General features: G+C 37.2%; 1 protein-coding gene across 7 annotated transcripts in view; it reads right to left on the bottom strand.

Moving 5' to 3' along the window:
* Positions 1 to 18,143, bottom strand: part of CNTN5 (contactin 5) — a 721,166-nt gene that overhangs the window by 137,801 nt on the left and 565,222 nt on the right. For all 7 annotated transcript variants that reach the window (XM_076328246.1, XM_076328247.1, XM_076328249.1 and 4 more), the window contains 3 exons: positions 11,450 to 11,586; positions 9,340 to 9,469; positions 6,664 to 6,814 (listed from right to left, as the gene is read on the bottom strand). In XM_076328246.1, coding sequence (XP_076184361.1) covers positions 6,664 to 6,814; positions 9,340 to 9,469; positions 11,450 to 11,586 — 418 coding nt within the window. The remainder of the gene's footprint in view (positions 1 to 6,663; positions 6,815 to 9,339; positions 9,470 to 11,449; positions 11,587 to 18,143) is intronic.

The raw sequence follows: 18,143 nt of genomic DNA on the forward strand, positions 1-18,143 counted from the left end.
TCCAGAGGTTCCTACCACTCTCAGCTGTTCTGTGATTCCTTGATATCATTCAGAGAAAATGGAATAAAAAGGTTTTAGCCACTTGCAATCAATGAAAAAACCACCATGAGGTCTACTGCAGGAACAGGGATGTTGAAGTTTGTGTCCTGGTCAAACCCAGGCCAGGCTATTGCATTCAAACTATCTAAAACTCCCTCTGCTGCTTAACCTGCCAAAAGTTTTCTTCACCTTACCTCCAGAACTCCTTCAAAAAGAAGTGGAATGCAGGAAACTAATTGCTCCATAGGAAAAGTGGCTGAATTGAAGTGGCAGGTGGAGTATTGTTACTATTTATTTTCCTCACAGAAATGCTTAATATATTTAGGTCCTCAGGCAAAGTTAACCTTGGACCTAGGTGGATGAATATGTGCAATTATACAATGGCCACAGAGAGACTGGCACTGTTGTTCTGGTCATGGTGATCTATTGTGAATCTGACCTTCAGAGACTGTTAATGTTTTTCTGCAAAGCTTGTTCTGTCATGTGAAGGAGAAAGCTTAGACTGTGCCATATGGAAAGGGAGGAGTCAATAAATGCAGTACTAAATTACCAATGCGTATGTATATGTTTAAACATAATTATATTTAGATTTTTTTTTAAGATTAATAATTAATCTGCACACAAATTGAGATATACAAGAAACATTGATAAAATAAACATTATTATTTGAGAAGATTCAAAAGGAAAAGGAACAAAAGCAAAATAAAGCAGCACAAAATTGGCACTATAAAAATCCTGCTTCCTCAGTTACCTATTTGTTGGTTAAATTGTGCTTTTTTTAAATTTCTTGGTGGTCTGAATGGAGAAGAAAAAACAGGGACTGAACAGAACTCTTTGCACCGCTAGAGTGCTTTTGAGTGATATTATTTTAACTATAATGGTTATGTAATGGCAATAATGAGCTAGAGTGAAAATTCAATATAAGTTTCATGAGAAGAATATTTTAGATGTAGGAGACAGAACAAAAACAGATGAACAAAGACTTATAATGCTTTTTAATACCTATGACTCCTCAAGCATACCTGTTTAAACATCAGCTGTAATCACTGTTACAGGGAAATCTAGACAAGAAAGGTAGGTGGCATTAAGAAAGTGATGAAACAGAGGTTATAGTTCATGGAGCAATGGCTCATAAAAATTTGTGCAGTAGTAAATCATTAGAAAATATCTGTGATTTACAGAAGCCTGAACACAGGAACTGAAAGAATTTATAAAAAGTGTTTGTCCAGAATTTAATCATTGACTTTATTAGCATTACTCATGATTTATATTGATGTAACGACAGCAGATTCCCGTCTTTTCTACTGTGTATTTTAAAGTTTACTGTCTACATAAAATAATATTACTAAATATAATTTTTGTTGTCTTCTTTTAGCTTTATACATAACTTTAAAAAAATGTTTAATTATTCATTTCTGGCTTTCTGATCTGACTGGCTTTCTGATGTGAATAGTCTGGGTCTGAGTCTTTAGAAGCTGATGCTAAATAGTAAATGAGGGTTTGATTACAGATTAGGAAGTATCCGATTGGAATATTTCAGAAACCTCACAAAAATATTTGTTGATCACCTTGCACAGGGACCCAATTCTTCCTATTTAGGTCCTATTTAGGACCTAAGTCAAAGTTCCAACCAGACATTTTATTACAAATCAAAGAATAAACTTATTTTTTCAGACCTGTATCCCAATATAATCCACTTTTCTATAAAACCAAAGCTACTTAGGAACTAAAAGATTCAAAAATTCTTTACAAAATTCTTATGGACTGAAAAGCTCAGTGTTCAAATCAATAACCAGAGTACACATTATCACAGACTGCCATAAATGACACACAGTCATCTATCAACCTCTGAGACCATAGAGTCCAGAGACAAGTGGTTAGTAAAGACAGTGAACAATTTTAATTATTGTCACATGACTAATGAAAATATGCAGCTTAAATGTGTTTGTCTACCTACACAATTCCCATTGCTATTGTGTTCAGGTATATTCCAATTTCAAAATGGAAGTATAACAATAGCTTTTTTCCCCCTCCTCTTAAATTTTAGGTGAAAATGCTGATGAACTCAGTCAGTATAACTCATTGAGATAATGATATATGAAAGAGATTTCAATTTTACCTGTAGTTCCTTTCAAATGCTGATAGTGAACATTAAATGTCCTGTATCAGTAAGCTTCACGGACTATGCCTTGTTCTTTGGAAGATTTAATTTCTGCATAGTAGATCTCCAATACCATATATTTTATTTCATTAAAATGTGGCTTTTGCAGCAGGTCTTGATCTTTAAATCTGTGAATACTTTAGATTCCTTGTTAAATAAGTATATCTCTATAGGAGTAATTTTATCGAATTTAAAACATTTATGAGATTGTAACAGTCAGAATGATACTTTTTGTCAGCAAATAGTTGTGAATGTCCTACTTTTTTTGCTCTATCTTATAGACTTGCCACTCATTCAGAACCCAGTTCAAAAGAGCTGTTATAATATACAGATGCTTTCCAAGTGGAATCAAATTATCTGACTGCTCAAAATAACGTTTGCTCACCAGGGAGAGCAAACCTAGCATAGGTAGACTGTGAATATAGAATCATAGAATCATAGAATCACTGAGGTTGGAAAAGACCTCTAAGATCATCGAGTCCAACCGTCAACCCAGCACCACCATGCCCACTAAACCATGTCCCTAAGTGCCTCATCTACTCGTCTTTTAAATACCTCCAGGGATGGGGACTCCACCACTTCCCTGGGCAGCCTGGTCCAAGGTTTAACCACTCTTCCAGTAAAGAAATTTTTCCTCACGTCCAATCTAAACCTCCCCTGGCGCAGCTTGAGGCCATTTCCTCTCGTCCTATTGCTAGTTAGTTGGGAGAAGAGACCGACACCCACCTCGCTACAACCTCCTTTCAGGTAGTTGTAGAGAGCAATGAGGTCTCCCCTCAGCCTCCTCTTCTGCAGGCTAAACAACCCCAGTTCCCTCAGCCGCTCCTCATAGGACTTGTTCTCCAGACCCCTCACCAGCCTCGTTGCCCTTCTCTGGACACGCTCCAGCACCTCAACGTCCTTCTTGTAGTGAGGGGCCCAAAACTGAACACAGTATTTGAGGTGCGGCCTCACCAGGGCCGAGTAGAGGGGCACGATCACTTCCCTACTCCTGCTGGCCACACTATTTCTGATCCAGGCCAGGATGCCATTGGCCTTCTTGGCCGCCTGGGCACACTGACTGCTCATGTTCAGCCGGCTGTCGACCAACACCCGCAGGTCCTTTTCCGACAGGCAGCTTTCCAGCCCCTCTTCCCCAAGCCTGTAGCGCTGCATGGGGTTGTTGTGACCCAAGTGCAGGACCCGGCACTTGGCCTTGTTGAACCTCATCCAGTTGGCCTCGGCCCATCCATCCAGCCTGTCCAGGTCCCTCTGCAGAGCCTTCCTACCCTCGAGCAGATCAACACTCCCGCCCAACTTGGTGTCGTCTGCAAACTTACTGAGGGAGCTCTCAATCCCCTCATCCAGATCATTGATAAAGATATTGAACAAGACCAGCCCCAAAACTGAGCCCCGGGGAACACTGCCCGTGACCGGCCGCCAACTGGATTGAACTCCATTCACCACAACTCTCTGGGCCCGGCCGTCCAGCCAGTTTTTGACCCAGCGCAGAGTCCACCTGTCTAAGCCGTGAGCAGCCAGCTTCTCTAGGAGAAGGCTGTGGGAGACAGTGTCAAAGGCCTTACTGAAGTCCACGTAGACCACATCCACAGCCTTTCCCTCATCCACTAGGCGGGTCACCTGGTCATAGAAGGAGATCAGGTTGGTCAAGCAGGACCTGCCTCTCATGAACCCGTGCTGGCTGGGCCTGATCCCCTGGTTGTCCCGCTCATGCCTTGTGAGCGCCCTCAAGATGAACCGCTCCATCATCTTCCCCGGCACCGAGGTCAGCCTGAGAGGCCTGTAGTTCCCCAGATCCTCCTTCCGTCCCTTCTTGTAGATGGGTGTCACATTGGCAAGCCTCCAGTCGTCCGGGACCTCCCCCGTTAACCAGGACTGCTGATAAATGATGGAGAGTGGCTTGGCGAGCTCCTCCGCCAGCTCCCTCAGCACTCTCGGGTGGATCCCATCCGGCCCCATAGACTTGTGAGCATCCAGGTGGCGTAGCAGACCTTGAGCTGGATAATTTGTTCAAAGGTAAAAACAGACCAAGAGATGGAGCTCATGAAGACTCTTTCCACAGTTATGTTGCCAAGTGAGTGGCTTTAGCCTTTTGAATTAATCTGAAACATCTGAGGCTTTCAGACTGCATTAAATTCCAGGAGCTAGAGTCAAGGTCTGACTGCAGCAAGAACTGTACCCAGCCATGAGTCCCACAGAAACATGCTCAGCCTTCTTAGTTACAAACTGAAATGTCACTTGAGGTATTTCTGTCAACCATCTTTTGGTTGTTTGGAGGAACACCTAAGGAAGCAACACAGGTGGACTAGATGATAGTGGAAGAGGTGGACTAGATGATAGCAGACCCAGTCTGCTATTCCAGTCAAGTGGAGTTTCTTCTTCTCCATAGAGGGGAAGGTCTCTTTTGTATTGAGACTTTTCTAACAGATGTGACTAAATTTAAGAAATTCCTTTTCTGGGCTGGCAGACTTTGTAAAAATGAAACACAACATGCACTTGGTACAAGCACTCTGTAGAAGAGGAATAAGCAGTGGCAGAAAAGAAAAAAATATATTCTGCTGTTCTATCCTTGCCCTTCCTTATTGTTTAATCAGAACACTTTTTTAAAAAAAATCATTGATGGTTTAACATTCTATGCAAACTCATCACATGACAATTACTAACTGTTTTTGCTTGGATTTTTATCAGCAGTCTATGAAGAAAGCTCATTTTTAAAGTATATAGATGTGCTTATCAAAATATTTCAGATTATTCCTTTTTTAAAAGGTTTTACACAGTTCCCTTCCAATGTTTCCTTCTCAGAATGCCTAAAACATGGAAACACACATACTACCTCCATTGAATTACAATTTCTTTCCCAAAGTCATAATAGCCTTCCTCATATCCTCTTCAAACAGACTCTATTATTGTTGTTTAAAGCATACTGTATGTAGAGGCAGAACTGAGTTTCCTTGAAACCAATATTCCCCTCACGCCCACCCCCCTATAAACAGTAGATGCAGGGGAACTGCTCTGAATGACACAAGATATTCCCTGAACAGCTGACTAAAAACTAAATTGAACACAACCCAAGTCTTTCAAAGATTTGAAATAGTTTAACCAGCTTTTTATCTTCAATGTTTCATCATTTCCCGTTCTAGCCTCTGTCAAAATAAGCAAGTATCAAAAGCTGCAAATACCAAAAAGGTAGCTCCAGATCTTATTTTTATGAGATTTTAACTTCAGATTTAGTCTATGTTTGGACAGATATCAAGTAATTACTAAAACGCTTTACTGGTCTTGGATTAAATTGTGATTTACATGTGGTGATCAGAGAAACCATAGTGAGTTTTGTGGAGATTAGAAGAAAAGGTCATGTAGTGAAAAAAGTTAACTGTGTAGCTGCAGCTTAGAGGCATCAGTCTCAGAATATTTGATATTATCAGCATCTTTGTAATATTGTTCTGTCATATTTTGTCAGTATGTACTATACAACTCATACCTGTTAGTAAAATGTTGTATATAATGCTGTTTCACTCTGCGCCCCAAAGAGCCAATATGGCATGAAAAGTTACCCTTTTTTCCTTCTCAGAACAAAACAAATGGCATGAGATGAAAATAAAACTCACCTGAATGAAATGGCTTTTGCAGCTAACGAGGAGAGATGAGCTCTACTGCTTTCATCAGTATTGCACAAATGAACAAAAAGGCCTTGCTTTTATCTTTTTGAGTAATGCCATACAAGTCAGTTTAAGTGGTTCATTCACATACATTACCAGAAAGAAGATAAGATTGCTCTGTGTACTTAAAGACCATGTGCAGGTTTGCAAAACTATTCTAGTGTACAGACATGCAATCTTGTAAAGCGCAATTACAGCTGGCATTTAACCTGCAGTACTTAAACTGTATTTAACGTACAGAGCTGGACGGAACTTATTTAATTAAACATATTCTGTTAAACAGATGTGCTGCTGAGTACAGAAATTACTTGTATAATTAAATCCTATAATGGAATCGTATTTTTCTTCTCTGAATCATTTTAAAGCTATTCTTAGACAGACTTCCATTGTGATCTAGCTGTAAATCTGCCTTATTAAAATTATTTCAAATGAATAAGCACATTTGATAGTTTATGTGGTCCTAACTACCTCAGCCTCTATGCTTTTATTACCCTCATACATTAAATTTGTAATATTTCTACAGTGTTAACTAAAGCATTTTTGAAACGACTAACAGAAAACAGAAAAAAAACCAAAACAATAACTTCTTTTCATCTGTCTGCATCTCTGAACAATTTTAACAGTTTTCATTTCAATATTGTGGAAACAATAAAGTCACTACTGTCAGACAAATCAGCTTGACAAAATAATTATGCCATACCCATGCTAACATATGCATGTTCTTGTCACTTGTTATATTTTCATTTTATATCATGGAATCAAACATGCAAACACAATATTTAGTTTACCAAACAGGCTTCTGACCTCTTACTCTCCCTTAATGCTTTGTCTCCTTTCTTCCAAGTGATAGTTGGCTTTGGAGAGGCTTGTGGCTTGCACTCAATGACAACTTCTTGGCCCTTGGTAATAATTATTGTTTTCCTCATTTGATTTAGTGGGAAAGTGGGAGCTGAAGCTGTTAAAAAGAAGTACGTTAACTCTACAGAGAACAATCACAGCTTCCCATTTCATTACATTCTAATAGAAGAATTTAGTTTTGGGGATAGAATTTCCATTTTTGGTTTGGAAATTATTGTACGGCAGATTAGATGGAATTTTAGAAAATGTTTGAAATCAACAACCAACTAGATGGCAGTCTATAACTTAATCCAGTTATGAATTAGTGAGGTTTCCTTCACATCAACATACTAAAGTAAGATTGCTTGTGAAATTCAACAGCTTTAGACATTAAATACTACAGTTGATTTAGCTAATTTAGCTTTTCTAATTTCTTTTTATTTTTTAGGTAACTTGTTAGAAGTAATTAGTTCAAAATGAAAAGTTTAAATTCCACAACTATCTAAAGTGCACTCTCTAGAGTTACTTCTTAGAAAAAAATATTATTGTTAGAGAAATTTTATTACTATCACTTTTTATATTTGCCTAAATGCTGGGAACTGAAAAGTGGGAATTTCTTAATAAAAGATATTTAACCATGTCTTGTTCTTAGTATTTCACTTTTCAAGAAGTCCCATTCATTACAATACATCAGTTAAGGTAATAAATGTATCACAAAATGCCACCAATTACTGTAATTTCACAACAAGAAAGGACAATTGTTCTCACGGAATCTCATTTGTTTGTACTTTTATTAAACTAGTTTTGCAAAAACAAAGCCCCCCCTGCAACTATCTCAGCTACGCATATAGGAACATATTACATTCCATTGCCTCAAATATGTAGGAATTTCCTACCATTATTTTGGGCAATTTTCATACCAGAGCTATTTATATGGACAATTTATTCTGTTCTTTTCCCTTTAATAATCCAGAAAATTAAACACTACTGCTTCTTTAATGCAACATTATGGTTAAAATTTAAGAGGGGTACAATTTCACAAGTGACAAAATGAAAGGCTGATTTTACTGCAGCAACATATAACGGCCATTTCCGATATTAGTGAACTATCAAAGAAAGTGTACAACTACCTGATATAATAGGTATACCTATTTTATAATAGATATAAAAAACAGAGCAAGATAACATTGTAACCAACAGGGATCTCTTTGCTGACTGAATCACAAATGACAAAGGAAAGTGATGGGAAAAAAGCAACCACTGACTGTGGGTTTTAATTTATGGCTAGACAGAAATATTTTGAAGAGTTATCGGTGAAATTCTAATCTTGGCCAGCTAGGAAATAGTGGAAATGTACTAGATAGGTTATTCTTCAGAAGAACCAAATCTTTTCTCAAATGTAGTATATTATTTCAGTAACTTGAGCTTTGTTATTCATTTGACTGGGAGTTTACAAGAATGATTCCCAGCCGCAGGTTTTGAAATTTGCAAGGTTTGAGCAGTGCAGAGATCTCTAATCTCTGATATGGCCATTGAATTACTTTGACAGACACCTGTTTTCTAGCTATACCATACTCTAATAAGGTTATGAGACTCTTACAAGTCTGTCTCACTTAACCTTGTGGAAGTCCTCTTATCACTATTGTCTCATTGTGTGTTACCACAGTTTGCTTTAAGGAAAACTAGAGTGCTGGAAAGACATGCTTCAAGTTTTTCTTCATTACTGCAGCCTATCAGTACTTAATGGGGCTTATAAAAAAGACGGCGGCAAACTTTTTAGCAGGGCCTGTTGCGACAGGACAAGGGGGAATGGCTTTAAACTAAAGGGGGGTAGATTTAGACTAGATAGAAGGAAGACATTTTTTATGCTGAGGGTGGTGAAACACTGGCACAGGTTGCCCAGGGAGGTGGTGGATGCCCCATCCCTGGAAACATTCAAGGTCAGGTTGGACGGGGCTCTGAGCAACCTGATCTCTTGAAGATGTCCCTGCCCATGGCAGGGGGGTTGGACTAGATGACCTTTAGAGGTCCCTTCCAACCCAAACTATTCTATGATTCTATGAACTCCCCACTTCAACTTTTGAATAATGAAATTTTTATTATATTTCCGGGTAATACTATGTAATGTGTTTGCTTTACTATGGGATGATATTAGCTCAAGTATGCAATTTCCAGTATTCAGTCAGTTCTGGTGACTTCATAAAAAATTTTTACACCTTTAAAACTAATATAATGCTTAATTACCTTTGAATAATGGCCTTGGGAGAAATAATAATTTAATTTTAATAGAGACTAAAATATATTTACTTTCTCTAAGTTTCTTCACCTGCACTTATTTTTAAAGGAATGAAAAATATTTTTCCATGTATTTGAACTGAAATAGCCTTATATGAGAAAGTAATGAAATGTAACTGAGTCAGTAACTTATGAAAGAAAATTTTCAGTTAACAGAACGACCTGTGCTCTCTTGGGCAACAAAGGACGCACTCACACATAAATAACAAGAAGAAAAAGGAACCCACTTTTATCTGCTCTGCTAAGTTTGGACTGGCAGAAGCTGTTCCTTATCATAACAGACCAAGAACAAATGTAATTATCAAAGGCAAAAAAAAGAACAGTCTGTTCTTTTTCAATAATACCCACCTAAAATCTTCAGCTCGGCACTGGCATAAAGGGTGCCATACTTATTTTCTGCTAAGCACTGATACATTCCAGCATCTGAGAGATTCACACTGTGGATCATCAGGACACCATTAACCATCTCAATCCTGCTCTGTAATGGAATGGAAAAAAAAAAATTCTGTAAAAGCAAACAGGCACTGGAAATTTGCTGTGCTATTAGCTTAAGGCAAAGGGACAAAAGACATTATTAAGCTAAAATAAAATTGAGCAACAAATTTCCTTGGTCTGACTTTTTTCTTGTTTATATAAGGAATGACAAGAACAAAGCAGATGGCGGAGGGCAGAAAAAACTCCAAAAATATTGGTAAGTTTGGTTTTTAATTACCAATATTGGTAATTAAAGGTAAATATTTTTCAGTGCAAGTTCACTATCTCCAAGGCTTGCTTTTGCCTTTTTGCTTGTTTGTCTGCTATTACCCTTACACAATTTTTAAGAGCAGTTCATCCTGGGGAGCTCTAATGAGGCAAGAAGTCAGTTGCGGGTGTAACATATCTGATGATCTTCACATCTCTAGCAAATGTTTGGTTTCAGTCATGGTACTATTTTCATAAAAGTAGATATAAAAGATTGCTTGCATGAGTAATAGTGAAAGGGTCTAATCGCCTTCATCATTAGTCCAAATTTCTTATTTGAAAGGTCCACTAGTAGAAAATAATTACCATAGCTGGAAGAGATGGGGCATTAATAGCTGTTTATGGAAATGTGTACTTCATGGTGCTGCATAATGAATAATTTGAACTGCTATAAAACATCTTTAAGTTTCATTATTACAGTTGTAGGTTTAATTAAAAATTGATAAAGAACAGAGTGTTTGGGAATGCAGAGGAAACTGTGAAAAAAGTTCTGTCTGTTGTAAGCTCCCTGTTTAAACTGAAATTTAATTTGAAATTTCAGAGCCTGATGCAACTAATGGTTTGGAAAATCAGAAAACCAAAAAGTACAGCTATTTAAATTGCTTCAATTTCAGGACTAATAGCTCCATCTAAAAAGGCAGAAATGGATAAAGTAAAGGCATATAAACTTATTTTCAATGCCTCACAACTTCAAAAGTAAACTGTGTTTATGTTTCCTTTCTCTGTTTGCATAATTGGATGATGTTCACAGATAGAAGCAACATTCACTGAAAAGAAAGACGTTGCATCTTTTATATTCATAAATCCATTCTGTGAATTCATTTACAAATGGAGACATTTTCTCCCAGAATTGAACAGCTTTATTTTAATCTGGAAAAATGTATGAAATAAATTTACAAAACTTTTCTTTACTTTGAATTATTTGGGACTATAAAAATTGAAAGGTGCTAGGCAAAACCCACATGATGTGGGCTGATATGTTGATGATTCAGTGAGAGAAACAGAACAAAGTGAAATAAAAAGCAGGCCATGCCATGAGTGGTCTTTTAAAAGGAAGATAATTTTATCTAGATCTAATTCTAAATTACATCAGGTGACTTAGTTAAGGACTTTACATTCTAAGAGTCTTACATGGAGCATTTTAATGGTCTTGATGGTGAGTTCTGTTACTTGCAGAGAATTATAGGAGTTGAAAACTGATAAAAATATAATAGTCATTGTGCCTTGTACATTAGCCTGCTAGTGCTTTGAAGAATAAGATTATGTACAAACAAAATGTGGTAAATAACATAACAAAACATTAGGGGAAATATGAAGGAATCTGATTCAGCGAATACGGCACTTCTCTGAGTTGTTACTATCTTTTTATACAGAAAAAAAATAGATACAAATACCGTAATACCACTATCTAAAAGAAAGAAAAAAATTAAACATACTGGAGATTGCTTAGATGTACACTATAATACAATGGCAAATGCTGTTGGTCCCATCTCCCAAATATTTCTGAACTACAGAGAATTACTGGTGAATGCAATTTTACATTGCTTGAGATGGTTCAGAGGGGACATGCAAAGAAAACCTGTCTATATACTAACACTTAAGAAACTAACACAGAAAACAATAATTTCTGAAGTACTTTTCAGTACTTTCTTTAACTGGTTTTATCTGAATGAAAGGAGAAACATGCAACATACTGGTGACTCCTCGTCTAATGTACCTGTGGCCAGAGAGGAACTCCATTTTTCAGCCAATGATATGTGGGCCTTGGCTTTCCAGTGGCTTTACATTCCCATCGGAGCTGATCTCCACTGTCTAATTGAGTATCATTAAGTTTCTCCACCCAATGTGGGTAGGCTGCAAGAAAAAAATACCATGCTATATACAAAGCGTATAAACTGGTAAGCTTCTAGCTGATATGCAAAGACCTAATCAATTAAAGAGCTTAAATTATGGCCTTTACAAAGCTTAATTTACTCTAGAAAGAAACACATTTAAACAAACAACCAAAACCAAAAGAGAAAGTAATAAAATTAACAAAACTCCATAACTTTAAAGGAAATGCTGTAATGGCACCAGGCAGCGAGCAGTATCATGACCAGGAATAGAAATCTGCCTGATTGAATAAAGTCCAATGGATTAAATTATAGTACTACATACTAATGCATTTGTTATTACTGAATTAATTTAAGAACATTTGCTTGGTAGTCACAATAGCATATTTAGTAACTTTTCAAGACCTAAGCTATCTAAATTTTGGTTAGGAGGTCAATCATCAGAGACTCTGTTTCATCTAGTTTTCTCAGCTTACTAGGAAATCATGATTTATTCAGCTAGGAATGACTGGGCATTTGGTAAGGTACTTGCACATATTTTTGTTAAAGTGTCTTGGGTTTAATTCATGTTTCAAGGGAGAAAATGCTTTTAATGTTTTTAAGCACAGAACCCACGAGATTTCCAGCATTCATCAGGAATGTAAATTACACAGTAAGTCAATGTTATAACAGTCTTTTTTTAAAGGTAGACATTTGTTAGGTGTACATGTGACCATTAGTACCTAAATTTCATGTAATAGTCTGTTGAAAAGCAGGGAATATTTTTTGCAGAGAAGCAGTTCTTTAATGCAGCAGTTGATCAGATAGCTATATGTAGGATCTTATAATTTGGAAAACTTTATATGACTCAGTGAGGAACTGAGCATTCATATGCAGAAATAAAAATGTATGCTTAAAAGCCAGCTTTTGGGTTTTCATACTGTAGCCCTATCAATTTGTATAGCGAAGAGGATGATAGATGAAATTAATTAACTTAATGATATTAAATGTTGTTTTTTGTTTTTTTTTTCAAAGAGTAGAGAATAAGTAGCTAAAAGGCCTTCATTGCTAAAGGAATGTAAAATTCTTCTGCTGGGTATGAATGGAAGTCCAGATCTGTCACAACAAAGTCTCTGCTTCAAACATTGGATAACTGATTACGTACTTACACATGGGGAACCGAGTTTAAAAATAAATCTTTGAATCGAGCTGGCGTTTGACAGGTCACCAATCAAAGACGTGAGAAGATATGAAAAGGCATGACAGGTGACTAACTGCTTCTAGCTTACATCTCGTGCATGGATGATAAAGAAAGTGAATGAGGTGTCTATCATTCATAAGCAGAGAATAGTCTGCTTCAGAGTCCCTGACCAGACAGTTGTCAGAAGCTGGAAACATATCAGAAAAAGAAACACTCATTTCCTTTTTAGTAGAGGAAAACAGAGTTAAGATTGACCCAATCTCACTCCCAAACCCAAGACCAAAAACATCTGCTCCCTTATTCTTCTTATTACAGTCAAGGCAATGCATGACATGCTCCATATGTGCTCCTCTGCGCTGAATCACTTGATTCTTAAGTTATATCAAAAGGTCCCATTAAATCCTCAGAAGCAGTTTGCGGGAGTCCCTGCTCATTTGTTGTCTATTAATTGTACCAAAAACATAATTCAATTGCACTGTGTAGTTGATGCTGTTTTCTTTTTGAGCATTTTGGTATGCACAAAGGAAGCATGCTGAGAAGCAATTGTTTCCTTTGAAAATGAGTACACTAATATGAGTTTGGAAGATGTGACAGGTAAACGTGTAACTAAAAATTCATAAAAGTTAGCCAGTGGTGCCATAAAATCATGTGGTTTCAAAGAGGTGCTAAACTGTTCCTATTTATATTTCATTCTTTTTATTATTTTGCTTTTCTGAAAATTCTACAATATGACCCAAAGCATATCTAGTCTCATATTTCTATCTTGAATTTGATCTCATCATGAACCAGAGCATTCAGAATTAGAGTGTGCACCTGTTTACACTGAAATAAAACTGTCTTCCCATGCCTGGCTGCAGAGGTGTTCTCAGTACACAACTGCCATTCCCTACCCTCTGTCTGTGGCTGTCTTGATAGCATAGTCATAGCACAGGTTTTCTTCTGTAACCACAAACTTGCAAATCACAGTGGTATGATCGATTGGTATTAACAACCTCTTTTCATTAGTTGGGGTATTTCTACCCTAAATTTTCTCCTCATAGCCTAAATGGCCTTTGGATTCATAATGTTCAAGCTGTTGAACTTGCCATCAGCCAAGGCGATGACTCGGATTCTCACCCCTTTGAGAACAAGGTAGCAAAGCAATAGGTAGATGTTACAGGAATAGAGCTGAATGCATGACTGAGAGAGATATTTTCATCACTTTTTGGCTTCCTTTCCTCTCTCTATGTACTCCTTACTTTGCCACAGACTTCCCTCTCTGCTCATTAGCAAGGGTCACTCTCCATAATATCATAACACTTGTTCTTAAACCCTGTCAATAGTTAAAAAAGTGAAACCTTTAACTGGATATACAACCTCTGTCTCAATGTACTATTTTCTTTTTTTTAACAAAAATTTGTTAACATCATCCTGAGATACATGCAGGCAAAGGAAACTTCATTGCATAATTGCACTTAATTTTAATTAGAAAATATAAATTCTAAGAAGCATTTAAACATATTTCAAAAGTAACAGGTTCTTTTTTCTTTTTATAAATACAGCATTTATCTTGGGGAAAAAATGGGTGTTTCCCTGGTTTTTATCTGTCCAGTGAAGAGTTTTGGGTGAATGTAAGAATAGAAGGATGTGTTTTATTATTCAGTACTCTTTATGGATATTGTGTCATAGCTTTATACAGTGCTCCTGAGATTTTAAAATCACCGTCCAATCCCTGATTTATTTTATGCTGCATTTCAGTACCTGTTTATTCAAGGATGTCAAAATGTTTTACAAACACAAATTGGCAATAAATCTGCAAGCTTACAGGCCTGTTTTTATATCCTCTGTGCAAAATGAAATTCAGATGCAGAAAACTCAACCTACTTTCTCAAATTATTAAGCAACTTTTTGACTGAAAGAAAATTAAGGACAAAATTTTACATAGACAAATTACTTTGGATAGCATCCTAAAATGTGAATGAGAACAGAGTTTGGGGTGAATAAAATTCATTTTCTGGACACAAGGTCAATTGGAAAGTATACAGTAGGAGAAGAATAGGTAGCTGTCACAGTGAGAAAGATAAGATAGCAAATTTCAACTGAAGCTGCAATTTTGACCATAAAAATCTCTTCCTCTCTAGCTAGTTTTACTACATGTATCTGTGGCTAACCTGTACTGGCAGCAGTGGATTTTCTTCCATACAGGTTTTATAAGGAAGTTATTAAAATGGTTTTTAAGATCAGGATGGTCCATTACACTGCATTACAGAATATTCCTGCCTTCAGCTGCTTGCTCCACTCCAGTGTTATGGTAAACTTCCCCTCCTGCTGTGGCAGCAGTGCTGCTCATGGGGCACTGCTGTGAGCAGGATCAGGGAACTGATCCAGCTGAAAGAAAAATGGCCAAAAAAGTGGTTTTGTAGTCTGGTCCACACTACCACCCTCTGCTGAACTGACTGTAGTGAGTATGTAACACAGAAGCAAATCCAAGAGGTTCAGAGTAAGAGAGGAGAAGGAATTACACAAACCAGTGCTTACTATTGGGAAAATGCTGCTAGTCAGGATTTGTGGAAGAACTGTGATTACAAAAGTTTAATGGCCAATTTCTCCACCCAAATTTTAATTGTTGTGCTGTCTTCTATTAATCAATTTGAGCTTGAATAAAATTTCATGGAAACTTACAGGATGAGCAGATGACTTGGCAAAAAATCACACCTCTCAAAATAGGTTGCAGTGCATATGAGGATGTCTTGCATTATCAAAATTTTATTTTTAATGCCTTTGCCACTTCTACAGCTGAATTTCCACTAAGTGCTGAGACTAAAACAATCTGAAATTGTCAGCATCCGAAATACCACTTTCTGAACAACATCCGAAGCATCAACTGCATCAGACTCATTGGATTGCAGCACCAGGTAAGAAATGAAAAATCACTAGTTTGTGATTAAATGTGACCAGGCAAGCAGACTGGGCGTCCTGGGATTTCTCCAAAATACGCTGTGGTGACCCAGATCAGATGCAACTGATGAAATGAAGAAGATTCAAGCAGACAGTGAGTGAGTTCCTACAGAGATATGCAAATTGTGAGACTGCAGTATGACACAGCTGGTCCTACAGCCTGCTCTGAAATTTTACAAGAAAACCCTGGTAAGGAATGATGGCCTACATCTGAATTTCTGGGCCAAAATAATCATTTTCTCCTGGAGGAATAAGATGTCAGTGAAAAGACAACGAGCTTAAACATAAATAATTCTTCTTGACTGTTGTTATGAATAAGAGGTACAGCAGGAAATGCTGTTTCAAGTAATGCCTCCAAATCCTGCCATATCAGCTGTCAACAAAGGAAGATGAGAATTTTGTAAAGTCACATTTGGCTAAACTTTGCGCTGCTAAAAACCTTCTTACCCAAACCCTCTTACACCCCTGGAAAAGGTTGTCAAGGTTTGTAGGCCAATGAGACACCAATGTTGTCTTCAGGAGCACTGAAGGCTGTGAGAGGCTCACTTCATCTCCAGGCCAAGAAAAGGCACTTGTAGGGGGCTAGTAACAGTTTGTGCTTCTTGTTCTGCTGTAGTGGAGGTCACTGCTGGTCTCTTCCATCTGGAAGCCCTCTGTTACCTGCTCTGACCTTGCTCCCTGCTAATGCAGATAGGTGAAACTCTGACTCAGATCTGGTTTTGACTTGTCTGTAAGATAGTCTAAGGTATGATAATAGACCTAAGAGAAACTTAGTAATATACTAATCTCACATGTCTGTAAATCAGAGGAATGAGACAATCGGAAGTGGACCCCCTTTCTATAATGTTAAAGAAGTTGTTCCAATATTATTGCTGATTAGCACAAATTGTGCGCTATCCATAAAGACAGTGACTGTAAAAAATATAATTTTGACAATGGTGGAGAGCTAAAAATTCATATTTCTATCTGGACAGAGTAGAACAAAACTGACATAGAAAATGTTTTCTATGGACTCCTAGATTTGAGTACCATCTTTATTTCTGCTCTGCTAATGAGAGAGGCAGAGTTGTGTAGAATACTACATTATGTTTGCTGTGATTTTATGCCACAGGTCTGCAGGGTGCTCTTGAGGAAATAATTTCACTTTTCAGCATCTTAGTTTCTCTCTTGAAGAACACCTTTTATATTCCTTTAACTCCGAAAGAGGGAGGCAAAGATAATTGTAACTCCTTTATAAGATGCTTTGGCATTTAGTAGTTTCACAGCTCTAGAAAACAGCTAGTAAGTGTATGAGCTGGGGTACACCTTATAACTCATTTTTTTTTTTTTTTTTTAATTTCAGACATTTTAAGAAATGTTGTTGAAAAAGACCAGGCATGCTGCTAAATGCCCCTGGCCCCCAGGTCCCCAGCAGGAGCTGCTATACTTTATGGAAGTAATTGACAGTAAGAATTTGTAATACTGGAGAAATGTCACTGGGGTATTGGCATAGTAGGAGGCATCAAGTAGTTCCTGGGCTTTGACTGTTATTTTCAGCAAAAGCCTTATAAAACCCTTGCTGCAAGTGCAGTATGGATGGCATGTCCAAAACAAAATGTGCAAACTACCACCTTTGCCATCACCGATTTTTTCCAGCAGATACGAACAAAAATTGAAGACAAAAGCCTCCCCTTGGCTCTAGATGGATGAGAACAAAAAACAAGGAGAGAAGCATCATCCAGAGGTATGCTGACACTCATCAAAAACAAGGGAGCTAAGATAAAGGCATTGGAAAGCTGGAGGAGACAGGAAAATTGATTATAGACTTGGAAATATTGACATATGTGAAAAATAAACTAAATATATGATGCCAGTCTATGGTTATTTGATGAAAGTGTGTAACAAAGACAGAGAACTGTGTATAGTTAGTAATGGAGAGAAAGCACTAGGAGCCATGGGCTGAAATCAAGAAAAGAAAAATAAAATTGATTAACAGGAGAGACTCCTTCTTAAAGGTATCTATTAGCCTGAGGACCTGTCTAAACTGCAGCAGTGGAATTCCACTGACTGCAATATTTGAAGACAGAAAGCAATTCAGAGTCTGAAAGATTTGTTTCATGATCTCCTGCAGTAGACCTTTCCTGTTAAGTATTTAAGTTTGTAGGATTCATGGAATGATAGCAAGTGATGTAGTTTTAATTGATAAGAAGTAGGTGGGACTCAAGCATACATTCAATATAAGGAAAACTTTAGCTTGTAAATATTCAGGGCATGTCTTATATAAGTTTTTGTTTCTAGCCTCTATGATGCAGCAATAATAATATATAAAATTCATGATTTTTAATAAATATTTTTAATTTCAGGTTGTGTTTTTTCTTTTTAATGTGATGCATGATTTCATTTTTTTTATGCTCACTCAAAAAACTTTTAGAAAGACCAATCCTTGAGAGAAAATGTTCAGCACTTTCTGAAAATCAGAACCT

The sequence above is a fragment of the Aptenodytes patagonicus genome, chromosome 1 (genome assembly GCF_965638725.1).
Source record: "Aptenodytes patagonicus chromosome 1, bAptPat1.pri.cur, whole genome shotgun sequence".
In the NCBI taxonomy this organism is placed as follows: domain Eukaryota; kingdom Metazoa; phylum Chordata; class Aves; order Sphenisciformes; family Spheniscidae; genus Aptenodytes; species Aptenodytes patagonicus.